Below are 26,137 nucleotides of genomic sequence, written 5' to 3'. Positions count from 1 at the left end.
CTCACCTTTTCTAGCCTCGCTCGTGCATCAGCCACATCCGGACACTTGAAATGAAATGAGGTCTCCTCTTTGTAGTTTTTGTCTACTCGTCATTCTTCCCTTTTGAGAAATCCGTCCCCTTCCTCCCTGCTTGCGTCCTCCTCCACAACCTCTTCCTTCAGATCAATATAGATCTCTGTTCTTCATAAATGAGGTCAAAGAGATCAGAGCGCTCATTTTGTTGCCAAGAGTTGACGCGGAAAACTTTTTATGATGAGGTGGCTGTTGCAACGGACGATTTGCGCATTTTATAAAAGCATAAGGCTGATAGCAGCAGCCACACACACACACACACACACACACACACACACTGTGACGGTCCCACTGCATCTGTGTGAGCGACAGAGACATGTTATTACCGGGACATGAATAGATGACAAATAGCAGGGAAGCGAAGGCAGCAAACAGAGAGAGGGACTGTGTGGGTTGCTACACCTACATTACACTAAGGGACATTTATTTATACCTCAGGAGTCTGCTGTTTGTAGCCTGTAGTCTGCGCTCAGGCAACACTGTCTCAGGCTGCAGTCAGACACATGAACGCCTCAAAACCTGATCAGCATGAGAATGATGAAACAGCGACAGCAGGCTAAGAATATGTGGCCTATGTCTTTAACTGAGAAGATTTGTTCAAAAGATTAGACAACCACCAGTTCTTGTAAGCGTCAACATGAAAATAATACGGTGTATGCTTGTTCAAGGCACGATGAGTATAGATTTACCGAACCTTTCAATTGAGTCTTCTCCACGGCGAAACATGGAATATGATTTGAAGGGAAGACACTTTTGCAACTGCAAGTGTGCATATTTCCAACAAAAGGGAGAAAAGTAGCCAACGGTTGTCAACTCATGACATCAATGATTGATTTAAAAAGGCCTGTCAGACTAATTATTAATCAGTGGGTGTTTTTTTTTAAACTCCTTTTGGCTAGATTGTTTCTGTGAAAAGATAATAATGTTCACCCCATATTGCACGCTACTAATTCAAGCAGCAGGTGAGGTTAACTTCTGCTGCATTGCTGGTTTGTGTTGTTGTGGTGCTGAATGGAGAGCTCCTGTCGAGAGGGGAGCCGCATCCATTGTTACCACGGTGCATTTTGGGATACCACCACTGGAGGGCCCAAAGTCAGAAATGTCGAAATGCTCTATTCCTTTGAGATGAGGAGTATTTTCTTGCCCAATAGGTTTGTAATGTAGCATTTTTGCCAGGTACTGTATCTCCTGTGTCTGTGATTTTCATACAGGAAACCACAAGTTCCACATGTAAGTGAGACTTATGAAATACCGTTGCATAAAATTCTGGATAACGAAGTGAACAGTGGCCGGGCCTCGTGTTTGCTGTGACGGTTTCCTCCCTCCGTCTCCATCGCTCTGTGCTATAAGTGTGTCCTAATTGCTTTATTTAGCTGTGGAAATTGTTTTTCTGCAGCGTAATTAGCGTCTCGAGGACATGTAGAGCGGGAGCAGTTGTCTCTATCGGCGCGTTTGTTGCTAATTACTCCACTGGTGCTGCTCTTCACAGGCCGCGCTGATTCATCTGATCAGCGGTGAATCGGGCTAGAACACAACAGACTGGTGTAGGTGGGAATCAAAACAGTTTGTGAAAATCTGTGTTGGGGCTCCGCTCTCAATTTGGCCTGAATGCCACCGTGATTCAACGAACATGGAATCAAACAATTAACTTCTGACTCGCTCCGTGTACCAGCTGGGATCTTGGCTCTCTTTAATTTACATTTAACCAGTGTTTCAAGACTTTCTCCTTCTGGTATTACGATTTTATATTTTTAAGATAATTCTATGAGAGATCAATTAAGATCTGGGTGTTGTTTGAATATTTCAATATTCGTGCGTGTATGATACTTGTGTTTTTGTAGCGCCACCAAGACAAAATTTGTTTCCAATACCTTCCTCTGAAGAGAGCTAAACCTCTCAAAAGTTTCCACTTCTTTTGTTTAACAATAGAAGACACAGTTCCATTGTTAAATCCTGTCTAAACACCAGCAGCCATGTGTGACCTTTACTGGAATAAAACAGTCAATCTGACGTTTGAAACGCTGCGTTACGGTCACATTCTGGTCGGTACAACAAAGGTATTGAGGTTCGACACCAAGGCCAGTAAACGAAATGAAACGTGCATTTTGTGGCGCCATAAGCTCGCAAAATGTCAAAGAGGGGGCTAAGTGTGGACGGTACGAGCTGCTTCATGTTGAGGGCTGGCTGTCTCCCAAACAACCGTGTCGACTATGAGAACAAAACAAAATGAGTCATCCCATGCACGCAACGACAACAGGCAACATTTCATTCAAGTGATCAGGACTGCTACTAAGAGACAAGGCAACCGCCCACACATGCATGCACACAGTTTTTAATAACTAGACCTGTGAGGATGTTCACACTCTTCCCCTCCGACAGTCCTCTTAATTTGTTCTGAGGCATGTCGAACCTTAAAGGAAAGGTTCAGCCGTCTTTGAAGTGGGCGCGCATAGTATTGCAACTAACTGCGTTTCCTCTGGGTAATTAGTTTTGCAATCAGTGGCCTTAATAGACGATATTGCGACGTAGATATGATATGATTCTTGAGTGAAGGATTAAAGGTATTCTGGGAATCACAAGCTGAAAACCGTCACAGTGAATTACAACATCTGTGATTCATTCACGATCACAGACGGATGATAGACTGACTGAGAAGGCAAGCTGCTATTTCCCTTTCACCTCATCTTCCGTCATATCGTTCACGTTTATGTAAAAGTTTGACATTTTCAGAAATTTGCATATTCTTTCCTCTGCCCAGAGTCTGCACTGTATATATGCAGCTACCTTTCAGCAGCTGCTTAGCTTAGCTTAGCATGAAACAGATAGATATTTAGGGTGTAATGAAGAGTTGCATTATGGGAACTGTAGGATCCAGCATTGTTGGAGATTGACCCATACTATGGACTAAAAAGTCAACATATCTCCGTCTCTGCTGTGCCGATTTTGACCATTCGTTTTCAAATTTGTCTCCCTCTCGCAAGTCCCCCGACATTATGGAAGTGTAATACTAAGCTCTCTGGGCTACCCCTTTAAGAAAATATAAGATAAAGGAGCTTCGAGTGTGGTGTTTGTGATGGTCGTTCCCTTTGGTGTTGTTCGTGTTTCGTGAAAATGACATTAGCTGAGCTTTTTTTATCACGAGATGAAGCTGTTTATAAAATACTGGACTCCTGATTTAAATGAGAATGATTAATTGAGTTAAAACCTATCTACCTACTTCGTGCTGCTTTTGATTCGGTTAATTATACCTCATGAAGCCAAAAAAAACCCCCAAGTAAACATTGAGTGTCTTCGTCGAAATGGCGAGGTTTTGGTTCATGAAGATGATGACAGCTTCCTGCTCCGTGCTCACACTGACTGAGTGACACAGGGGTGAAGCGTGGACGGAAGTGAGAGAGTGAGGATGACATAGATGGAGAGAGAGATGGCAGAGTAGAAATCCCGTGCTCGCTCACTCCCACACCTTTTCCTCTTGCCGTATTCTGGCTCTGGTGCCTCGCGCTGCTGCAGTGAGACTCCAGCAAGCAGCAAGTGACGCCAAGATTTTCCTCTCGGTCTCGCTCCTCTTTTCTCTCTGACTGAACAGGAGTTCAACTTCTCATCTTTTCTTGTCTCCGGAGACGGCAGACCCCTCAGCTGTCCAACAAAAGCTTTTTTCCTTTTGAGTGTTGACGGAGGGAGCCTGTTGATCTGAATTAGTCTGGACTTGGATTGCGATGATTATTTCAGCAACGATCCAGCTGATCATCACTTTTTAATCTCTGCTCATGCTGGATGTTTGACTTGCTGCTGTTATTCCTCTGGAAATCCAGGGTTTTGGGTTCCGGACTCTATGTTTTTTTTGTTTTTTTTAAATGGATCGAGGTGGATCCGTGATGTAGATCCGTCCTCTTTTCTACTCTCTTTTTTTCCTCCCGTGGACAAAAACTAACATCACCCCCTCTGTTTCCCCCTCACATGCCACCATGTTCGCCAGAATCTTCATTCCCAAGAAGCACCGGCAGCGCTTCGACGAGGCCGTGTCCCAGAACGTGATCAACCGACTCTGCCGCAGCAAGAGCATCAGTGAGCCGCAGGGCAGGATCCGGCGCAGTCGGAGCGAGGATCACTCCGACCGCCGCCACGGGTCCAAGCGGGCCAGCTCGGTGCCCAGAGATGGAGAACCCGGGGGGAGGGGGGAGGCGGAGAGAGACAGGGGCTTTCGAAAGTCTGTCTCCGGGATACCCGCACATCCCCCCATCAGACCCAATCAGAGGTGAGCACACATGTTGGAGATGTTGTTTGTACTGAGGCTTTGGCTCTGTTTTAAGTGCTGTTCACTGTTGGAAAGGCCACCAACAGTTTCATCTCCACGCATTAATGCAGCAGCCAAATACTTACTACTTTAATATTCAGACATTTACCGGCAGGATGTTTTAAAAATGTATATGACACAGAGGACAGTGTGTCTCTTTTTCCATCCTTGCTGTTTTCCTGTCATCTCCACATTCTTCCATCCTAAAGCTTGTGTTTTCCTCTGAGTCCCGTCACGACGCTGAACTTAAAAAATAACCCCAAATCTCTGTTATAAATAGATGTTCGCACCAGTAAAACCCCAAAATAAGTTGTTGTTTCAATCCAGCCAAACTGAAACTGCCATTTGCTTCTTTGTATCGCATCAATTCAACACGTTAATCCCGCACTGTTTCAGAGCCCCCGACCGTTCAACCTCCGCCCACCAACATGCTGATCACACGATTGTCCAATTAATAACACCACAGTGGACTCAGTGCAGGATTACAGGGAGGGGGGGGGGGGGCAGTGCACTCCCACACAAACGAGCGGACTAACTCCCAGGATCCGCCTCAATCCACAGGGAAGATGTGCAGCTGAATATCTCTGACGTGTTATCATATTGGCAGGTCACGCAACAGCTGATTGTGTTAAATGGGAGAGGTTACATCATGTGGCGTAAGTGGCACAGTCACAATTAGAAGCTGTGCAGCATGCTGGTGCCTTCCCAGAACAGAATGATGCCGCTCGAGAGCGTTGTGCAACACTGTTGTCTCTCCCCAGTAAAACACCAGATAGATCGATGGATAGAAAGATGGATAGATAATACATGGATCATAACATTTAAGCCTATTCATTTTCATAAATGGAAATATAATTCGTTTTTTATGAATCCACCCCAAGATGTGTTTAAAGGGTTATTTTAGTATTTTTTACATGACATTTACTATAGTGTCTTAACATTGTTATTGATACTGAAAATCAATCGCTACACATTGGCAATTGTCTATTTAGGCCATTTATTGGAGTTGCTGCGCAACGATTAGTTGATGTTTCATTGAGTCTTATGAGTATAAAGTACAGCTGGTGTTGACTGATGGCGATCAGGAGAGGCCTTTAGAAGTCTCTGTTTGTCAAGTGTGCCTCTTTTTGTGGCTGCACTGCCCAAACACCCTACTCTCTCTCTCACACACACACACACACACACACACACACAGTGCGTACATCTGCATTTAGCTCGTCTTACATAACAGTAACCGCGGCTATCAAAGAACAGATTTGTCTGTTTTTCTCTCCCCTTCCGCCGTCCTTTTTTTTTTTTTGTCTTCCCCCTGTTTACGTATTAAGGCACTGTTGCCTTGAGTCGTTTCCATGGCAACGCACTGGTGGATAGACACCATAATGTCTCATCTTTGATGTAACGGGAGGTTCCACCGGGTGTTCCTGCACTGGGGTGAATGAGAGCAAAGCACCACCATCAGCAAAATGTCAGAGCCTTTTTTTAGAGAGAGAATGAATTATTTTTGTTTGGCCGGAAGCTGGAGAATAAAACTGAGTGATAGGAGGCGAGGCTGCACTAGCTGGGATTGTTATGTACTAACAAAAGCCTGAAGTACGATTAGGCTGAAATACGAGCGTCATGCCCCCCGCGTCAGACTCCCACCTACAGGATGTAACAATATGAAAACAAACGGGAAGCACAAACAGCAGTGAGTGAGTCCTCCATCACCCAGAGACATCTGGGCTCTCCCTCCATTCACAGAGAGGTTGTTGAGCATCAGCGTAGTTCAGCGACTAATGCTGAAACCTGAAATGACAACAGCTGTAATTACTGATACATCGTTGAATCCATCAAATGTAGAACAGTCTCTGGCTCCAGTGTCTCACATGTGAGGCTTTGTCAGCTCTCTCTGTTTTCTATTCTTCTAAACTGAATATTTTAGTTTTTTTGGGCTATAGGTTGGACAAATCAAGTCATTTGAAGACATTTTTATTGGCTTTTTTTATTCTTTCTGACATTTTATTGACAAAATGATTCAAATGAAAAAAAGAAAACTTCATGATATTGTAAAAAAAACATTTTTTATAATGAGCTTCTATTATGTCGATATAATAAGTCAAGAATTATTTTCTGCAAATCTTCTGTTAATCGTTCTCACGTCCTGCCGCTCCTCAGGGTCATCCGTGTCTACCGGGGGAAGAAGAACTTCGGCTTCACGCTCCGAGGTCACGCCCCCGTCTGCATCGACGCCGTTATCTCAGGTACTTCTTCTCTCTTAAACCCCTGATAGACGCCTCCTCGCTCCGTGTTACGGTGGTTTGGCCCCAAATATTGTTCTGTGTCGGCTGGCGAAGGAGGAGGGGGGGGGGGGGCGGAAGTGTTTTATGTGGGTGAGCCTCTTGTGGTGCCAGCTGCTGGGGGTTGAAGGTGGTTCTGTGTGTGTGTGTGTGTGTGTGTGTGTGTGTGTGTGTGTGTGTGTGTGTGTGTGTGTGTGTGTGTGTGTGTGTGTGTGTGTGTGTGTGTGTGTGTGTGTGTGTGTGTGTGTGTGTGTGTGTGTGTGTGTGTGTGTGTGTGTGTGTGTGTGTGTGTGTGTGTGTGTGTGTGTGTGTGTGTGAGCGAGCGAGATTATGACTGTACCGGGAAGCGTTTTAGTCTGACTCACCAACGAAACGTTAAGAGTAGAGCACTTGAAACAGACACTTCGAGCGGTCAGTCAGTGCTACGCGGTGACATTCACGTTTATTTTTTATGTTCAATACAAACTGTACTAATTGTCACAATGCATTATTATTTTGCGGAATTTGCCAATACAAATTCAAACTTCTTACAAATGACATATGAAATAAATCAGATGTTATATAAACATCACCCTCGTCATTTTATTATACTTATCAAATATTGTTATGCCGTACTTCGCGCACGCTTCATCACAATGTTGTAAACTATTATTTGTATGAATTATAAACTTGTGATTTTTCTTCACTCAGAAAAGCTTCTTTTTGGACAGACTATCTTTTATTTCTTGCTCTGTAAACCTACAAACCTAAATCCACAACAAACGACCAAGATAATGAGCAGATAAATGGACACTTTGGGAAATACGCTTGTTCGCTTGCCTGCCGGAGAGTTAAATGAGAAGATCGACACCACTCTCATGTTTGTCTGGTAAATGTGACGCTACAGCCAGCAGCTGGTTAGCTTAGCATAAAGACTGGAAACAGAGGGAAAACAGGTAACCTGGCTCTATCCAACGATAACAATATCACCCTGCCAACACTTCCAAAACGAACCAACTATCTCATTCATCAGTATTTTTAAGTTGTTTAAACTACTCGTGTTTATTTTTTGTTACCTTTGGATAGAGCCAGGCTAGTTGGTATCAATCTTCTCATCTAACTCTAGTTAAGGATGCAAGAACATTTCAAATGTCCTACTATTCATTTGAGGTGATTAAATTGTTGTATGATCCAACTATAGATCATTTTTATAGCATCTGTTGTTGTTTTAAACATCTTTTCGAGATAGATTTACATCAGAACATGACCTCAGGTGTATTGTTTTTAGGGCCTGCAGTTGTGCTATTTCCACTGCTTAATCACTTCCATTTTTGATTTTTATTTCCAGCAGTAAAGGGTTATTTAATTACCGGTAACTGTTATTGCTTTTCCAAACAAAAGTAGCAGACAAGAGAGGCTGCGAAGTTACTGTTGAGGGAATTTGCCAGGCTCCTTGGTGATGAGGGAGGTGTGTGTGTGTGTGTGTGTGTGTTATGTGTCCGTGTGTTTGATGATGACTGCACTGTTCCCGCCCACCACCATCTCCCACCATCATGTGCTGCAGCGGCCAGAGAGAACTGACTCAGTGGGCCTTATGGAGGTTGGTATGGAGACAGTGGGGGTGGATAGCATGTCTCTCGTCGTGATCTGAACACCGTTACTGAGGGTAAACAACTCAAAACTCCAGGATCTCGTGGCCCTCGAATGTGCACACACGGCATTATCACGTGGAGACTTTGTTGCGTCCAAACTTTTGCTCAAAACCAAAACAACGACATTTAAGGTGAGGCAAACTCAGCAGTGAGTTGACAGATGAGGAGGCGACGGTGGATGGGTACAGCGCGGGCAGAACAGATTCCACCGGGGATTGTTTTGACAGCGCTGTTTCCTTACGTAATGAGAATTTAGCATGGCGATCGTCTCTGTTGGATGTCAGATTGACAGTGTCGCATTCGTCACCATCTTTCCCCGCTCTGCCCGTCTGTTCAGCGCACCTTGTCAGCCGGTGAGGTGGTGCCAGAATCCCTGTTTCAATCTCTGATTTGATTTTCTGCCATCTCTGTCTCCCTCTCAGATAGTCCTGCTGAGGAATGTGGACTGAAAACAGGCGACCGCATCCTCTTCCTCAATGGACTGGACATGAGGTTCGTCTTTAATGGAAAGCTTTAGTAGTATTATTAGCAGCAGTAGTAGTTGTAGTAGTATTTTGTCTTTGCCTACTGGCCAAGTTCTTGAACTTAGTCATGATATTTAGATACCTGTTTCTCTCCCGGAGAATCCATCTGCTGCTATGAAAAGCCATCTTTCCCTGTGCCAGATAATCCATCACAGACCACATGAAGCTTTTATTTTCATCATTGTTTCACTGTTTCTGAGCTGAGCTGTATTGTGGCAGCTTCAGGTCAGTCATCCTCAGGAGAAAAATGAAACCCTCTTAATATTGATCTGAACCAACAAACAAGCGTCATTTTACATCATAAGCCTAATTGAGAAATAATTTGACAGATGGACATTTGCTGTACAATCCAACATTTAAAAAAATGTACTTATTCACTTTCTGTGTGCTTGAACCGATGCACGTGAACGCAGCCTGTAAACTTCTCTTGTGGGCGCGGCCGTCGTTCTTGTGTGGACTGTACAACTTCTTGACTTTCTGCCTCCTGATTTTCTGAGAGTGAGTGTGGGAGTGCGGATCATAAATCCAGAGTGGATGACGGTGAACTGTACCTGTACAAGCTCAGCTATATATCAAGCACTGTATCGGCCAATACACCCGGTGCTGTGTGAAAAACCCCCAGCATTACTCATTCTGTGAGAGAAGAATCCCAGAGCTGTTCCCATGGCTGCCTGATGTACAGATTTGATTGGCGCGGTATAATTTTGCCGTTCAACGCGGTGCTGCAGCAGTAGGAGGCGATCAGGAGAAGCAGTGGGAGTTGTTCACCAGAGAGAGCAAAGAAAATACAAGACGTGTCGAGCTTTCAGTGGCGTGTTTACAGAGTGAGCGTATGATGTATGGTCATCTACGAGAGTCTGTAATATTAATGTGGACATTTGTCTGTACAGTCCTCGTCTCAGGTTTGTCGAAACATGTGAGAATTCCTTGTCGATACAGAATCTCATTTCAAAGAACAAGATGTTCTTTTTGTACCGTAATATAAAAAGTGTGCGTTGATAAGCAGCCGGCATGTCACTGGATAAGATCAGAGCCAAAAATCATGCATTTCACAGTGTTAAGTATGTTTTTGTTTGTTGTAAGGATTTCTCTGGAAAATTTAGATTTGAATTTACTTTATTAGCGACTTTACAAGATGCTCTGAAAAATGGTTATTTTCTCGAGTTTACTGGTTTTATTTATTTTTTTTATTCAGTGAATAAAAAATGTATAATTGCAGCACGACTTTAACAGACAGACCTCTTACTAGCTTTATTCACCCTCTTCATCGGCCAATGCAACTGGCTCAGGTGTCATCATGTGAAGTGTGGAACTTGAGCACAATTATACAGTTTTACATATATTATCATAATGGGTCATGAGAGCTGTAGCTAAGCTTTGAGGAAGAAAAATCTTTGGAAAAATAGATGTGAGGGGTCTCAAGATGATTCACAACATCGAACAAAACCCTTTCTGTTTGTTTTTTCATACTAAAGTATTCTGATACTGTATAAGAAGGGGAAAACCCGTCTTTGTTTTCAGGGCTCACAGGCCATTTTAAGAACCTTCTTATATGAATTACATGATATCGTTAGTTTGCGACAGATTTCATTACTCCAATCCATCTGCTTTATAGCCCCAAGTCCATCAGCTCTCCGTCAATAACCTCTGTCCCTCTCTTTCGTGCTCGCTCTCTCTCTCTTTGTAGGAACTGTTCCCATGAGAAGGTGGTGTCCATGCTGCAGGGCAGCGGGGCGATGCCCACCCTGGTGGTGGAGAAGGGTTCGTCTGAGTACTCCTCAGACCAAACCGACCCAGAGGAGTCTCCAAACCTGGCCCCCGCGACGCTACCGCGCTCCAGGTCACTAAACACAAACCCTCCCGGTCCGCAGGGACAAACTCACTCGCATCACAACCCTCGGTCAAGTCATGCTGTCTTTCTTTCAATAAGGATGCAGAACAAAGGAGAAACAATGCTTTAGTGGGTTAACATGTACGAATTAAAGAACAAGGGGAATCTTCTTCTGCGTCTGCCGTGCAGGTCTCCAGCCCTCAGTTCTCTGCAGTGGGTGGCAGAGATTCTTCCGCCGAGCATCAAAGTCCACGGGCGGACCTTCAGCCAGCAGCTGGAGCACCTGCTGACCATCCAGGAGAGGTACACGGTCTGCAAGTCCCTGGAGACCTTCTTCCAGCACAGGTCAGTAGGACGGAGAGGGTCGATGGATGGAAAGCAGTAGATCACGGAGCATGGAGGGATGCATGAGGAGATAAGAAACACGCAGGTCTGCAGTCTGCAACAATGCAATATTAAACAGACGGAAGAGAGCTGAGGGAGGAAGTGAGTCGAGAAGCAGCTGCTGGAGTTGTTGCGGAGATTTTGGGAAGTCAAATAATCCTTAAAAATATATGCAGCTTCCCCCACGGGAACATCAGTACATTAGGTTGGCAGCTCCAAATGGTAGCAAGAGACAGCTGCAAAAATGAAGTAGCTTAAAGTTAAGTTCTCAGCATTTTTTTAAAACTATCTTGGTGGCAAGACTCCTAAATAGCTAGCTTACATTGACAGAAATGTAGCTGTTGCCTGGGAAACTGTGTTTTTTTTTTTACCGCATTCTGAGGACGCTCTAAATGCAGGCGAAAGAGAGAGATGGAAAAAACGATGGTGACAGGACAGGGAGGGAAAAGCAGCGGAGAAACAAATGCACATAGCTGAGCAGGAAGTTTAATCTTCCCATTACACACTGATAGCATCTCCTCAAGGAGGAAGGCTTGCGCACAAGAGACGGATGGAGCTCTGCAGATGACGCAAACCTGTGATTCTGCAGCATTATAAGCAAAATACGTATTTAATTCTACAGAATGTGCATCCAGCCAGGTCCTGACAGTAAGCAGTAAGGTAATACAAAGATGTGTAAGGATGCTCTGTGTGTTTGCAGGAATGTGGACACTCTGATCGTAGACGTGTTTCCGGTGTTGGACACTCCGGCCAAACAGCTGATCTGGCAGTTCATCTACCAGCTGCTGACGTACGACGAACAGGAGCGCTGCCAGGGCAAGCTGTCGCGCTTCCTGGGCTGCAAGAGCGGCGGTGAGACGAAAACACGACGTGGAAATAACACACATACCGTATCAGCAGACAATCAATAAGTTGCTTGTTTGATTCATTATTTCTATCGTGTGAGGTACAAAACAATATAATTTAAAAAATTGTCTGAAATTGAAAAGTCAAGCTTTAATTATCAACCACCTGGTGTTCGATGTACTGAGAAGCTGTTTCTTTCTAATTAACACAGGCGCAAAGAAGCAGCTGTGCGTGATTAGCTTGTGATCAACAAAGACGTGTGTGTTTGTGTTTGTGTGTGTGTGTGTGTGTGTGTGTGTGTTTTGCAGCAGCGTTGGAGCCTGACGTAGGCCCGGAGCACCACCGGCGGAGCAGCTCCGTGCGCGTGACGGGCACGTCGTACCGCGGCATCGTTCGGGAGAGGAGCTCCGACGACTGCATCATCGGGACTCACCTGGGAATGGGTACGCTGCACGTGGCGAAGAGCAAGAGCAAAGGACGTACTGCCCTGTAGCTCAACATCTGTGTGGTCTCTAAAGGGTTAAATCAAGGTTTCAAAAGCTTTCCAGCTCCGTTCTAGATCAGAAACATCTCACACCAGTGGGGGAATTTAGACACTCTCAACTGAACAGAGATATTATTATGATGAAATCTCCTCTTCAGCATTATTGCACCTGTTTATTTACAATCCCCGGACATACAAGGGAAATCTTGGCAGAGATGGTAAATGAGCTTCCTGCAGCAGTTACTGTGCTGTTTATATTCCCTTGGGCAAGGCATCGAACCCACCAGTCGCTCCAGTTGAACTGCTCAGAGCTCCGTAATGAGGCTGCGTTCAAAAAGAGGTGTGCTCAGCAAATCCTCTGTGGATATTTGAAGGCTACATGAGACAAAAAATGGGGCCATCATACATTCACACATTAACTCTCATATCTCAGCTGTGCTTTTGATAATGTCCCCGCGCTATCTGTTTGGAAGCACATACAGTGTTTATTTCCAGCACATTTCATTCATGGTTCCCACTGTTTTCCATTGCCACTGCTAACTCCTGCACCAGGAGCCAAGCTTTTTGTCTGTTGTTCCTCTCTTGCATCATCCTCTCTCCTGTCTTGGCTCGGGGTGGATGGAAGGAGGAGGCTTATGTGTCCCTCTTCGTGCCTTATTGTGCTTTAGGAATTCATGTGGATGAATCTGGGAGCCCGGAGGAGAGGCAGTCAGGAGACGGAACCTCCTTCCCCGAGTCCCCTGACCTCAGTCATGTAGGTATAACTGCAGCTTTTCAGCGCCTAGCTTCTCAGCAACTGGCATAATGAATGCTAGTTATGTTAAATGTGCTCTCTGGTCTCACATCATTTGAAGGTCTGCTGGTAATTACGGCAATTTAACACGTGGTAATACAACTTTACGGTTGCAGTTTACCTGTGGTGTGCAAATTGTTCCGAAAAAAAAACCGCTTTAAGAGCGACAGACCTTCAAAGCCGATGTGGCGCAGCGTTTGTGTGCTAACCAGCTGATCATGCCTCCACCCGTAGATAACAGGCGTGTACACGGAGCTGGAGAACGTGTACGCGGGGAAGAGTGCGTCGGCACTGCAGGGCGGCTCCTCAGCAGAGCCAGAGGGCCCGGGACAGACTGAGGCCTACGGGCGCTCACTCTCCCCCCTCACGCTCCCCCCTCTCACAGGTACTCTGGGGCTGACACACACGCCCAAACACACACACACACACACACACACACACACACACACACACACACACACACAATGTGCGCATGCTTTCAGACACATGCTTTCATCAATGGTTCACAACCATGTGCCCGTTAGGTTTGATGCATTTGTGGATGAATTATTGAATCCAAACATAGTGGACCATTGAGCCTCAATGGCACATGATTGCTGCCATGTTCAAGTAACGCTGGATTTGCTGTAAATACAAGCTGCTGAATGTGATGGACATTGGTCATTACAGGTAACAAACATGGCATTAGATCCACTGACCTACGAACAGTTTCACATGGATTAGTAATGTTCACATCTCATCTGCAGCCTCGTGTTTATGGCTCATTTAACATTAAACGTGAGTTATTTTTACCAATCCGATGGGAACGTCGGCATGAGAACCACTGAACATGTTCATTCAAATTGCACAATCCAAATATGTGCTTAAGAGCCTGCATCATCTTGATCATTTTGTTGCCATGGTAACCTCTCAGACGAAAGAATCCCAGAGGCGACAACCGGGCCAAGAATGTCGCGCGTCATTTCTCGAGGGACTAAGTAGCATAACAAGTCATTTAAAAGTTCTCTGGATAGAAACATCTGCAGTGTGAGCTCCAAATGTCGCACACTGAGCACATCACCATTCCATCTTCGGTTCACTTCTTTACAGGTTGTCGTAAGTCCGGCCTGTCGCTGTCCTGGAAGGAGCCTCTCCCCACTCCCGTGTACCAGATCCACCACCAGAGCAGCGTGGACTCCAACCCTTACGTCAGCCTGGAAAGCCCCCCCGCTTCCCCTCAGCACTCGGACGGCGGTCCCAACACGCTGACCCGCCGCAAGAAGCTGTTCACCTTTTCACGCCCGCCTCGCAGCCGGGACACGGACAAGTTCCTGGACGCTCTGAGCGAGCAGCTGGGCCACCGGGTCACTCTGGTGGACGACTTCGTACCCGGGGACAACGACTACGAGGAGGTGAGGAAGACCCGCCCCCAATCTGCTGCATCATCATCTGTTTTTATGCACACACTTTTTAATTTAAGGTATTTTCAATTTGTTTTCAAGAGTTATACGTTTCAATACCTCATTATTCCTCCACCAAGCCTTTCATGAATTGTGAGTGCGACTTCCGGTTTGTTGAATAGTTCACGCAACGTATCATGAGGCCAGAAATGATTATTTCTATTTTTAAAGACAAATAAGTCATTTTTTAATTAGTTGTAATACCTTAGTGTAACTTGACAGTCTCTGTCTCATGCCAGGAATACTATTTGTACCTTCACTGCTGACATTTTTTTAATATTTTACATGTTGTTTGGGCTAAAGAACAATGTAATTACCTTCCTGTTATGTGCTGTAGAGCAATACCCTCTGTGTGCTTTACAGCTTGACCCGGTTGCACACAATGTAAGATGCACTGTAGCAGATAACTGTACTCGTCGTGTTTGTTCAGGGAAACCATACGAATGTCTCACAGTTACATTTTCAATGCTAAAATATTACATGTAGCATCATTTCATAGACAATCTTGCTGTTGTGCAAACTCACATTTGCCTGAAGTAATGCCGTTGTAGTGTTGCATGTTTACATTGGAGCAGCTCTAATGTGCGCTACAATGAACACTTGTGTCACATGAACAGATATATCAAGGTGGTTGTCATGGTTTCAGAAGAAGAGGGGTGCCTGTAAGTAAAACATGATACTCAGTTACACAGTAGAGTCTAATTTTATCTACGGTTAAGATGTTATCTGGAGGTGCTGGCTGACGTAAAGATCATCGAGCAAAGAGCCGTGTTACTGCTTTGTCATCTGTGGAGCGCAGCGTTTCCTACATAATTGCCTGAGTTCGTAAAACTGATCTTTTTTTCGTATTATTTTTGGTGTTTTACAGTTAACGTCACATTATTAGATTGCATTTCTTGTGTTCCATAAATAGCTGGGTTGGGCCACTGATAATATTTAATTGCATGCATTATAAATATGATGTTGTTTTATGTTGTCATCTTTTATGACTTTTCTGTCCCGTTAGTAGGTAAAAAGTGAACGGTTGCACGTCCAGAGTGATAAGCAAGATAAATAAATAAAGCCCACACAATGCATTTTGTGATGTGCATTAGAGTACGTTGAAGTGAGAGTTGTGATTATCGGGTGTGATGGTGTTCTCCTCCTCCCTCCAGATGAGTTTCCAGGAGGACCAGGACTCGGGCTTCATGCCTCGCCACCTCAGCAGTGGCAGCAGCGAGGACCAGAGTAGCAGCGACGAGGCCTCGTCTCCCTCCTACTCCTCGGGGTCTGAACCCATCCCGCCACCTCCCACCCAGAGCCCCCCGCCTCCCCCGCCTTTCCAAGCTCTGATACCGCCCCCTGTTCAATTCACTGACCCACTACCGCCGGTGCGCTTCTCCCCCGAGCACGTCCCCCGCAGCCGCATGCCCTTCCAGCCGCAACACCCCATCATCCCTCCTCCCCCGCCCCCTCCGAGGATCATTCTGTCCAGCCGCTGTCCTCCAAACAAAGTGCTCTCCACCAGAGAAGAGGCAGAGAAAGCTCACCAGCGCTTTCAGACCACCAACACAACGACCCGCCTCCCGCACAGCCACTCCACCCTGGGTACCACCACCCTACGCTCCTCCCAGCCGTCTCGCCCCTGCTACCTCCCCCGGCAGCTCAGCCAGCCCCAGCCTATCCTGCAGCCCATCTTCCAGCCCTCCCCTCAGCCCTCCCCTCAGCCGCTGAGACCGAGCCAGCTCGTCCTCCAGAGACACCACCAGCTCCACCACCAACACAGCTACCAGGGCCCGCTGCCGCCGGCCCTCGAAGAGCACAGCTCGTCCCAGTGTCCGAGCCAAGGCCCCGCGGGCTCCTCGCTGCTCTCGAAGCATCCGGCCTCTCACTCCACCCTCCCCAGTCACCCCAAAAGCTATGAAACCCCACGACAGGAGCACCAGTCACAACAGGTAACATATACATTTACAGTAGTTATTTAAAACATGATGACGAATCACAGCAGTGAGCGCCCTAGCAACAGAACTTCAAAAGTTTTGATGCTATATTTGGCATCACACAATATGTGTATGCAAATAGCAGACCTTGAGATTGACAGAACAAAGACCATACTGCGTCTTTTGGCATCTCTTTGCTTCCGTCACACACTATTTAAAGGAAAAATGTGAGAAAAAGCTGGTAAATCTCAAGCAAACTTCAGCATCTGCTGAAACGTGGGTGCGCAGTATTGAGTGTGATGTCACCTTTTATGTCGAATGGGAGAGTTTGTAAACAGTAAAAAGTGGGGAGACGATTCCAGCACCGTTTCAACAAAATGCTACCAAATCTCTCGGTGAAAACCTAAAGTTGTGAGGGGTTGCATATGTCCTATAGAAGAAGATTAAAATAAGAATGTAAATCTCCAAAGGCACCGCCGCCCCCGCCTCCACCCCTTCCTCCACCCTGTGAGCCGCCTCCGCTGCCCAAGCCGGGCCACCACGCCTCGGACACCAACCACATGAGTGTGAAGAGGCTGCGCTGGGAGCAGGTGGAGAACTCTGAGGGAACGATATGGGGTCAGGTGAGTCCGTTGCATTAGCCTTTGACAACGTGTGACTTCAAAACAAATAGCTTGAATACAGTAAATACAGTAAGATTACTTGTGAATCTTTGCACATTGGCTGTGAATTTTATTTTCTCACTCTTCCTACAATTCTCTGCTCATATTTGGAAAGACCTACTCATGGTGCCTGTCGTGTCTCTGATGAGTCATGGCAGCATGGAGGCACTAATCTTATTCTTTTAAAGAGAATACATGGTGGATCTTTGGGCTCGCTCTACAGCCCGATCAGACGTGGGGAAAGAAAAAAGGTTTTGACAGCTCTTTGTACGCGACAAAGCCTTGACTGTGCCCGTGTCTGTGTTTAGCTCGGAGAGGACTCGGACTATGACAAGCTCACTGACATGGTGAAGTTCTTGGACCTCGATCTGCACTTCGGGACTCAACGCCGAACCAGTAAGTCGTTGTGTACTTGTGGTCCCCCCCCCCCCCCCCCCTCTCCCATACTGCAGTGTCATCGTCGCATCTTTATTTACCGTACATCATGCTTGCTGTCAGACGGTGATAGTCAAACTGATTAACAGAGGACCTGTTTGCAGTGACAGTAAATATATGTGTTTATCTATTGACATCTCCTGTTTTGTTTGTACCTTCACAGTTATGATGTTCTGCATAACCTGTTTTGGAGCTGCTCCATTCACCTGTTCATCAAATCCATTCTCCATAAGGCACCATAACCCCCCAACTCCTCTCCTGTGTTGACAGAGATCAGTAATCACACGGCTCTGCCAAAGGAAGCACACTCCGTTATTTATCGGAGATATCTCAGACGTTTTGGCCTCTGGTGACTCAAACGGCGGAGCTGTGTTATTAACCTATCAACCTTCCCCCGTGTGTGTGTGTGTGTGTGTGTGTGTGTGTGTGTGTGTGTGTGTGTGTGTGTGTGTGTGTGTGTGTGTGTGTGTGTGTGTGTGTGTGTGTGTGTGTGTGTGTGTGTGTGTGTGTGTGTGTGTGTGTGTGTGTGTGTGTGTGTGTGTGTGTGTGTGTGTGTGTGTGTGTGTGTGTGTGTGTGTGTGTGTGGACCCCCGGTGCCTGGAGAACACATCCTCACACTGTTGTTAATATTATCAGTCTCTCCTCTAGAGCCAGCCTTCTTGCCAGAGAACTTTAAAAAGAAAGACGTGGTGGAGATTCTGTCTCACAAGAAAGCCTACAACGCCTGTAAGTACCATAAAAACACGGCAGACGGTCACCACTGAACGGTCGTGTTTCACGTCTGTGAGACGACGGCAAAATTTCACACACGCAACAGCATTTTACGATCGCTTCAAATCGCCGACTTGACTCAATCAAATCTTAAAATGCAAAACACTGAGATCGATTTTCTCCATTGACTTGATGTACTTCTGCCAACTGTGTTTTGAGACTGCAAGTGACGTCGAGTGAAATGCATTCACATTGTTTTCATACACTTTTCCACCCAGCTGTCACACAGACGCATGTTTTTTTTCAAGCACAAGTGCAGACCCTGAACTCAGTGTCAGGTCTGCGCACGGCATTCTTAATCTCAATGAAAAGGACAACAGCTGTCATCCTGGATCATGTGATCAGAGTGTAGCGCAGCATGTCAGGAGAGACTCAAAGCCCATCCAACAACAACAACAACGGCCTCTCTTACCCAATGAAAGTGAGACTTTTTTTCGTCAGTTTCGGAAAATGTACACACACTATGCAATTTCCAGTTCAGGTTACACTCACAGGTCATGGCCTGTGGTGATAATAAGATTCAGATTAGCTTTGTCGCACAAAGCTAATTCATTCAAAGTTTCTGTACAGGAAACACATTACAGTCGGCGGGAAGTCGATGAAAATCTATGACCGAATAAATGACATAAAGATACGGAGCAGTAAACAGACAAACACTTTGTTCATTCGGTTATAATTTTTTTATTCCATGCACTGTGTTGGAAAAATAAGGTTGTTTGTCATTTTTCTGTCTTGACTGAAGAGTTTTTTTTTTTTGATTGTAGTATGTTCTTCAAATGTGTCTTAACTAGTTCAGGCTAACATGCTGTTATCAGGCTTAAATGATCCTGTTCATTCTCATCCAACTAATTTGGTTCTTTGAACTCATTTTGAGGATGGATTGGCGTTATCTTCAATAAGCGCTCTTATTTTGAAAATAAAATAAAAACCTGGTCAGTGTTGATATGATTTGTTGATCATTTGATTGCAGTTACGTGCGGCAGGTGTGTTGGCAACACTCCCAGCATGTACTGGGGCAATAAATTCATTTTGTGTGTGTTCCTGCGTTGTTACCGCTGTTGTTGTCTTCTACACTGTGCCGCACAATGTTTCCACACTTTCGTGACTGTTAAATGGATGTTACCAGTGAATACAGTTAACCTACGAGTGGTGTTGGTGCATGATAGGTGAAGGTTCCAACTGAACATGAAAGAGACTTTTCGGTGACAATGAGGAGCATGCTATTAAAATGGAAAAACATCTTTAATTGCACATTTCTTTTTGCAGTTTATCATTTAATACATTTGAGTTATTCCCATTTCCGTTTGTAGCAGTCAGAATCAGTTGAGTTCATGTCTTTTTGCTCACACGATCTCAAAACTATATTTTCTTGTGTATTGTTTATTATATTTCTGTATATTTTATCATGTATAAGTAACTCTTTATTGTGAAAAATAACAGATCACCATAAGGATTTCTCAATACCCTGCATGTTCTCATCTTAAATCATCATTATTATTATTATTAACACTCTTTCATCATAAATCTAAGAAAGAGAGCCATTTGTATCCGTAAATGAGTTCATGTATGGAGTTATGGCTCGTGATCCAGCTAACTGTCAATAATCCTGTACTTTGTGTGATGGTTGACCTGCTGTATTAGTTTCTGTAAAATGTCTTTCTTGCTGCCGTGTTTCCTTCATTCCAAATTAAGAGCGGTGATTCTCCACTGACCGCCGGCATCCTCTCCTTCCTCTTCTTGTGATTAAGAGAATAAATGTTCACGTTCTCATGATGAAAATGTTGTCTTCACTTGGTGATCCAAAAAAACAACATGTTCCACTTTATGATTAAAAATAATTACTGTTTTCATTTTCCTCATGGTTATTAAAATGTGCTCTCTGTTAACACGTCCATCATGCACCAACATCACTCACAGTCTGATCGCATTCACAGGTTAACTTTGAAGTGTGGTGAAAGTGTGATCACGTTGTGACGCACAATGTAGAACAAAAGAACACCAGGAACAATGCAGGAACACATGCAATGACACCTGTGTTGCGTTGAATCTATTGCCCCAATGCATGCTGGGTGGCTTCCCAACACACCTAACTTATTTTACTGTATGACATGATCAGCACTCAGCAAATCATATAAACACAGAAGACAGTTTAAACGCTCTGCTCAGTTAACCTTTATTTCAAAATAAAAGCGCTTATCCGAGATCAAATCAGATTAATATAGCAATCCTTAAACTGAGTCTAAAGAACTAAATTAGCTGGATGAGATTATTTTTAGCCTAATTACAGCATGGTAGCCTGAATGAGTTCAATAAATTACATAATGTGAAAATATAGATGTGAGTAATACATGAATTTAACAGTGATAATGGCTCGTAATGCAAAGTGGAATCATTACATCTGCTGTACTATTTGTATAATATTTGCGCAAATAACCGCTGCAGACACTGTATTGATGAAAATGTATTTACAGCATTATGTGACAGACCACTCTATTTAAATTGCAACTAATATTAAAATGAAGTGATAAACACCATGCGGCGATAAAAAAAAACATTTCGTTTTAAGAGGTCTGTAATTGGAAGCCAAAGCAACTGTTAAATACAAGTGAAAAGCTCATTTTCTTTAATTTATTTAGGTTTCTGTTTACAGTGTGAGTTGTATAAAACTGGTACATCTTGGGATATTTAGGATTTATTTCTGAGTGATAATATCTTAACTGCCTTGGATGCATGTGTAAATAACATACTCATACAAATGAAAAAGTGAAATAGAAATCTCATTTTGGCAAAAAACATCTTTACAAAGTCTCTCCATAAATAATACACGGTGGAAAGTTACACGTCGTCAGAGGGGGATGAAAGGTTTTCTCGGGAACATGTTGATCCTCTTCATAATGTCGAAAAAACGCAAGTAATTCCTCCACGTATTCCTCCCTCCTCCTCCTCCTCCTCTCTGCAGCCATCCTCATCGCCCACCTGAAGCTCTCCGCCAGCGAGCTGCGTCAGGTCCTGATGGACATGACCACCGACAGGCTGGAGCCCGCCCACATCAAGCAGCTGCTGCTGTACGCCCCGGACAACGAAGAGGTCAAACAGTACGAGCAGTTTGAACAGGACCCGGCCAAACTGAGTGAGCCCGACCAGTTCATTTTCCAGGTACGCCAACAAAGGACGCTCAACCAAAGTTGGGGAAAAAAATCTAGATGGAATGATTTGAGTGAATTCATGTTTTTGTGTGTTTCAGATGCTGATGGTGCCCGAGTATAAAACCCGTCTGCGAAGCCTCCACTTCAAGACCACCCTGCAGGAGAGGATGGAGGAGATGAAGGTTGCGTACGATTACATCTACAAGGCTTCAGTGGAGCTAAAGAGCAGCAAGAAACTGGCCAAAATCCTGGAGGTGAACACCCAGAGCAGGGAAAAAGTATGTGAAGCCATCCATTTTTATAGTACTTGTGGTCATTAAGTTGTTTGGTTTTTTTGCCCACAGTTTGTACTTGCAATGGGAAATTACCTCAACAACGGCCAGCCCAAGAGCCACAAGACAACCAGTTTTAAGATCAACTTCCTCACGGAGGTACAGCAACAACCCCTGCGTTTCAGCCACGCTATGTTCATCCTGACTGTTTTCTTTGGTCATTCATTCCTTCCTTTTCTGTCCCGCAGCTAAGCACAACCAAAACAGTAGACGGGAAATCCACCTTCCTCCACATTCTGGCCAAGTCTCTGTGCCAACACTTCCCAGAGCTGCTCAACTTTTCCAGAGACCTCACAACGGTGCCTCTGGCAGCCAAGGGTACGATGATGTTACAGCAGCAGTGCGCTTTAACTCCGCTTTAGCAGCAAAATGCAGCCCTTCCGGCCTGTGAAATGATCATTTCCATACAGTACGCAGTGCACTGCAGGGCAGGCCGACTCAACTAAAAGCAAGTAAACCATGCGCAGGTGTTAATAACTGCTACTGTTTCCATCTAACGGTGTTCAGTGAACCAGAGGGCCATCACAGCAGAGCTGAGTGACCTTAACGCCACCATCCTGGACATCAGGAAGGCCTGTCTGACGATCGCACCCACCTCCGAGGACCACTTTGCCTCCGTCATGAGCGTACGCTATACTGCTTTAAATATGTAATACACATATACATATATACCAGGTCATGGAAGCTGCTGACATGCTGTGTCATGGAAGGAAACGTTTTGGGAAATATGCTTGTGCTTAGCAGAGAAGATCAATGTCCCTCTTATGTCTGTGCATTAAATATGAAGCTAGATCCAGAAACTGGTTAGCTTAGCTTAGCATAAAGACTGAAACAGGGGGAAACTACTTGCATCGTAAGAATTAATGAAACGTGCCAATGTATCCTGACTTTTAGTCCAGAGTATAATCAATTCAGTTTCATCTTTTGTTGGATCTCCATGCATGATAAATGCACACATCCTTCCAACACCTCCAGTTTGTATAAAAGTCTGTAGCAACTTCATCGAGGTTATTTCCTGTCTTGAGAAAGCTCCTTTTCAGGGCCATAGAAGACATTAGTAGAACTCCTCATGACAAGTAAACTGACTTTGATGTGTAAGGATTGGCAGGTGTGCCTCTTTGATGTGTGGCCCTTTGCACCCACAGAGCTTCATGGAGAACAGCCACCCTGCCATCCAGTCTCTGGAGTCTCTGCAGACCCAAGCCATGGAGGAGTTCTCCAAGGTGGCCTCCTTCTTCGGGGAGGACAGCAAGTCGGCCAACACGGAGTCCTTCTTCGCCATCTTCGCAGAGTTCATTGGCAAGTTTGAGGTGAGATGATGCTGTACTGTTCCTCTTCAGCTGTGTCGGCAGAAGCAGCAATGATGTATTTGTCTTGTTCCTGCAGGTAAGCAGCTCAAAGATGAATATATGCAGTCTGCAATATATGCAGACTGACAGCAGCCTGCATACTATAATATTTTAATGACTTTTAAATGCATACTATTCTATGACTTTTTTTTATAACCTTTTGGTTGCATACGATAGACCTTCATGTCAACAGAAGTTCACCATCCCAGCATAACTAAGATGGGTGGGGAGCCCCCCAGGAAGCCTGACCAGAGTCGAATAAAATTAAATATCTATATAAGAAATTAGCGCCACGCTACATGGTCAGAGTGAAATCTGACGGCACACACTATACTGTGACTTGTGTCTTGCAGAGAGCCCTCACTGAAACCCAGACTCCAGAAAACCCCAGAAGTCCCCGACTGTCGTCCCCTCTGGCCTGGTAAAGGCAAGGAATGCGGGCAGACGTCTGGCCAAATCGACAGGCCGGTCGGCTCCGTTTTCACTCTGCTCCCCACAATCAAAGTGCCAAGATCACGCACAGAGACACTCAACCCGACGGGAACAGAGACCACGTCTGCTTCAGCAAACAGGATGAAGACGCACTGTATTTATCTGTAGATAGTCACAACAGCTAACGAGTGCTCCGCGTGCTATATTACTGTTATTTCAGGTGCTGGGTAGAGCAGGAACATTCAGGTGTCCACTGGAACTCACCGCACACTCAAACCAGTCTTTACATTATTTACATCTTCAATAAAAATAGTTACATAGCAGTAGATAGTAAAAGTTGAGGGAAACCATACATGCACATTTTGATTGCTCCAGTGCATCTTGACGCTGCATTACAATGAGATGTAAGTAATAAAAACAACTGGTCTGGATATTTAGATTACTTTAATACATGACGATATAAAGTTTATATTTTCTATCAGATCATATTTGAAAATTGTAAAGATTAAGCGTAGATGTAGACTGACGACAGTTATCTAGACTCAAGGTGATTCACAAGTGTGGTTTAGTTGGCGTTTCCTCCAGCGGTGCTCTCACTGCTTCATACAGCATGATTTGATTTAAGATGATAGACATCAGTGTTTTCTAACATCATGTATCCACATTGAGCAACTGGCAACCCTGCACGACTAAATTTCCATCAGTATTTTTTAATCCTCGAATAAATTCGAATAGATGGTATTATTTCAACAATTCCAAATTCAGTGGTATTTAAATTCAGCATTTGGTGTATTCAGTGGTGATTTCATTTCCCAATTATCGATGAAGTCGCTTCTAGAATTTGAATTATTCTGGCCTCACTTCCGTGATTTTCAGCCTAAACGACAATACCACGTGTTCATAGAGACATCGCATTAGCCAGTAAAACCAGTGGGCTTCACTTCCTCTTACAACTGCGATCAAGGATGAAAACATCATATGTTTCGCCTCAGTGGCTTAGACATGAGGTCATCCACCTTTTACAGTTGGTCTTCTTAGACTCCAGTAATCCCAACTGGACTCAAACCTGATCACAAAACAGCCACTGGAATCTGTCCAATCAGGGCCGGCGTGCAGCGCGTGCACCGGGACGCCTCCTTCGTCATCGGCCATTCAGCATCAGCGTTGTGATTTTCGCCTGCGTGGGCTCGAAATTCATTCCGTAACGTATTCATTTGCCAAACATTATTCAGAACACCTTCCCCAGCGAGGCGCCACTCACTACATCAGCACGTGGTGAAAACCCTGCACTACCTGTAAATGGTCATTTATCTGCTTTTCTGGTTTCTCTTGACTCATCTAACGTAAGAATACCCGTAGCTGTATTATGTTGAACTATTGAGTGTAAATGTACAGTTTTTGCTATCCACAGCTCATCATTTTCCATTTTGTATTGTACGCTTGTGTGTCTTTAGTTCATTTTCTTATTCAAGTGTCATCTGGAAATGTACCATTTTATTTATGCTTTATGCGCAGCTTTAGTCAGGCTCACGAGGCGACTGATCTCGTAAAAATGCAATCCTAGCTGCTACTAGTGTGGTAACGGTGTATCTTGTCCCAATCAATTGCATGCTGGTGCAGTTAATGTATTAAGATGTGCAGCTGGTAGCGTTTCCCTCCCTGGATATTTAGGTTTAACGTAAACGCAGTTCTGTTGGTCTCGTTAGGTTTATTTATTGGTTGCCAGGCTCCCTTTTACAACCGTTTTATATCTTTTCATCACCTTTACGTTTTGTTCAATGCTTTCAAATGAAGGATATGTTTTTGATCTATAAAAATGATATCATGCCTGAAAGTAAAAACTGCTGTTATCATTTGTACACAAACATATAAACCATCAGTAGATTTAAATAGGTTCTTCATGTACTTTATTTTCTTTGGAAAGGTGTATAACCAAGCATACATATTACATGTTTTAATTCCATAAGCTCACCAGACAGCATACATACAAAACTATGGAGCTTAAAATGCAACATTACCAATTCTAGTTGAATGGTATTTGTTCGTCTTGCAGAGCTTTGAGAAGCCAAGCTCCCTTTAATACACGGGGATAAGGCAGTGAGGTACAGGAGCAGGGGGGGGGGGGGGTTATAACGCTCGATCGTCCAAGACTTTCTCCATTGGTACCATATTGGTCAGTTCTGTGGGAACAACACTCACTCGCATTACATCCGAGGCCAAAAAGCAAAAACTTGCACAGAAAATACAACAAAGCATTTTTAATCTTTTGACCTGGCAAAGAAAAAAGAAATAAATCTAACACCACATCACTACCGAGGTTTAACAGCGCAGCATGTCCTCAGCTCAGTGGGAAAGACGAAGCCAGTTCACTCATTGGCCTGCACTCAAGTGCAGCATCTTTCTGTTCAGGCTGGTAAGAAGTGTCCTTTCACTACGTTCTACCCCCCCACAAACAAAGATCGATGCAAAAACAGAAAGGCAAAATACTGCCTCTTCAGGCTGGGTGGGTTTTAATCC

The 26,137-nt window shown here is 44.6% G+C and overlaps 1 protein-coding gene across 1 annotated transcript in view; it reads left to right on the top strand.

Annotated features, from left to right (window-relative positions):
* Positions 1–23,632, top strand: part of grid2ipb (glutamate receptor, ionotropic, delta 2 (Grid2) interacting protein, b) — a gene marked incomplete at its 5' end in the record, with an annotated part of 28,954 nt that extends 5,322 nt beyond the window's left edge. The window contains 22 exons of the mRNA XM_079293711.1: positions 4,049–4,327; positions 6,521–6,606; positions 8,696–8,765; positions 10,485–10,637; positions 10,818–10,973; positions 11,713–11,864; positions 12,167–12,301; positions 13,011–13,096; positions 13,370–13,520; positions 14,225–14,526; positions 15,192–15,236; positions 15,729–16,508; positions 16,964–17,116; positions 17,464–17,551; positions 18,239–18,316; positions 21,321–21,517; positions 21,606–21,761; positions 21,852–21,938; positions 22,028–22,157; positions 22,347–22,465; positions 22,985–23,149; positions 23,542–23,632. Of these exons, the coding sequence (XP_079149837.1) occupies positions 4,049–4,327; positions 6,521–6,606; positions 8,696–8,765; positions 10,485–10,637; positions 10,818–10,973; positions 11,713–11,864; positions 12,167–12,301; positions 13,011–13,096; positions 13,370–13,520; positions 14,225–14,526; positions 15,192–15,236; positions 15,729–16,508; positions 16,964–17,116; positions 17,464–17,551; positions 18,239–18,316; positions 21,321–21,517; positions 21,606–21,761; positions 21,852–21,938; positions 22,028–22,157; positions 22,347–22,465; positions 22,985–23,149; positions 23,542–23,613 (3,640 nt within the window). The 3' untranslated portion in view covers positions 23,614–23,632. The remainder of the gene's footprint in view (positions 1–4,048; positions 4,328–6,520; positions 6,607–8,695; positions 8,766–10,484; positions 10,638–10,817; positions 10,974–11,712; positions 11,865–12,166; positions 12,302–13,010; positions 13,097–13,369; positions 13,521–14,224; positions 14,527–15,191; positions 15,237–15,728; positions 16,509–16,963; positions 17,117–17,463; positions 17,552–18,238; positions 18,317–21,320; positions 21,518–21,605; positions 21,762–21,851; positions 21,939–22,027; positions 22,158–22,346; positions 22,466–22,984; positions 23,150–23,541) is intronic.
* Positions 23,633–26,137: the final 2,505 nt, after the last annotated feature.

Source organism: Melanostigma gelatinosum (genome assembly GCF_949748355.1).
Source record: "Melanostigma gelatinosum genome assembly, chromosome: 21".
Taxonomy (NCBI): domain Eukaryota; kingdom Metazoa; phylum Chordata; class Actinopteri; order Perciformes; family Zoarcidae; genus Melanostigma; species Melanostigma gelatinosum.
This window is presented reverse-complemented; position numbering and strand designations above follow the sequence as displayed.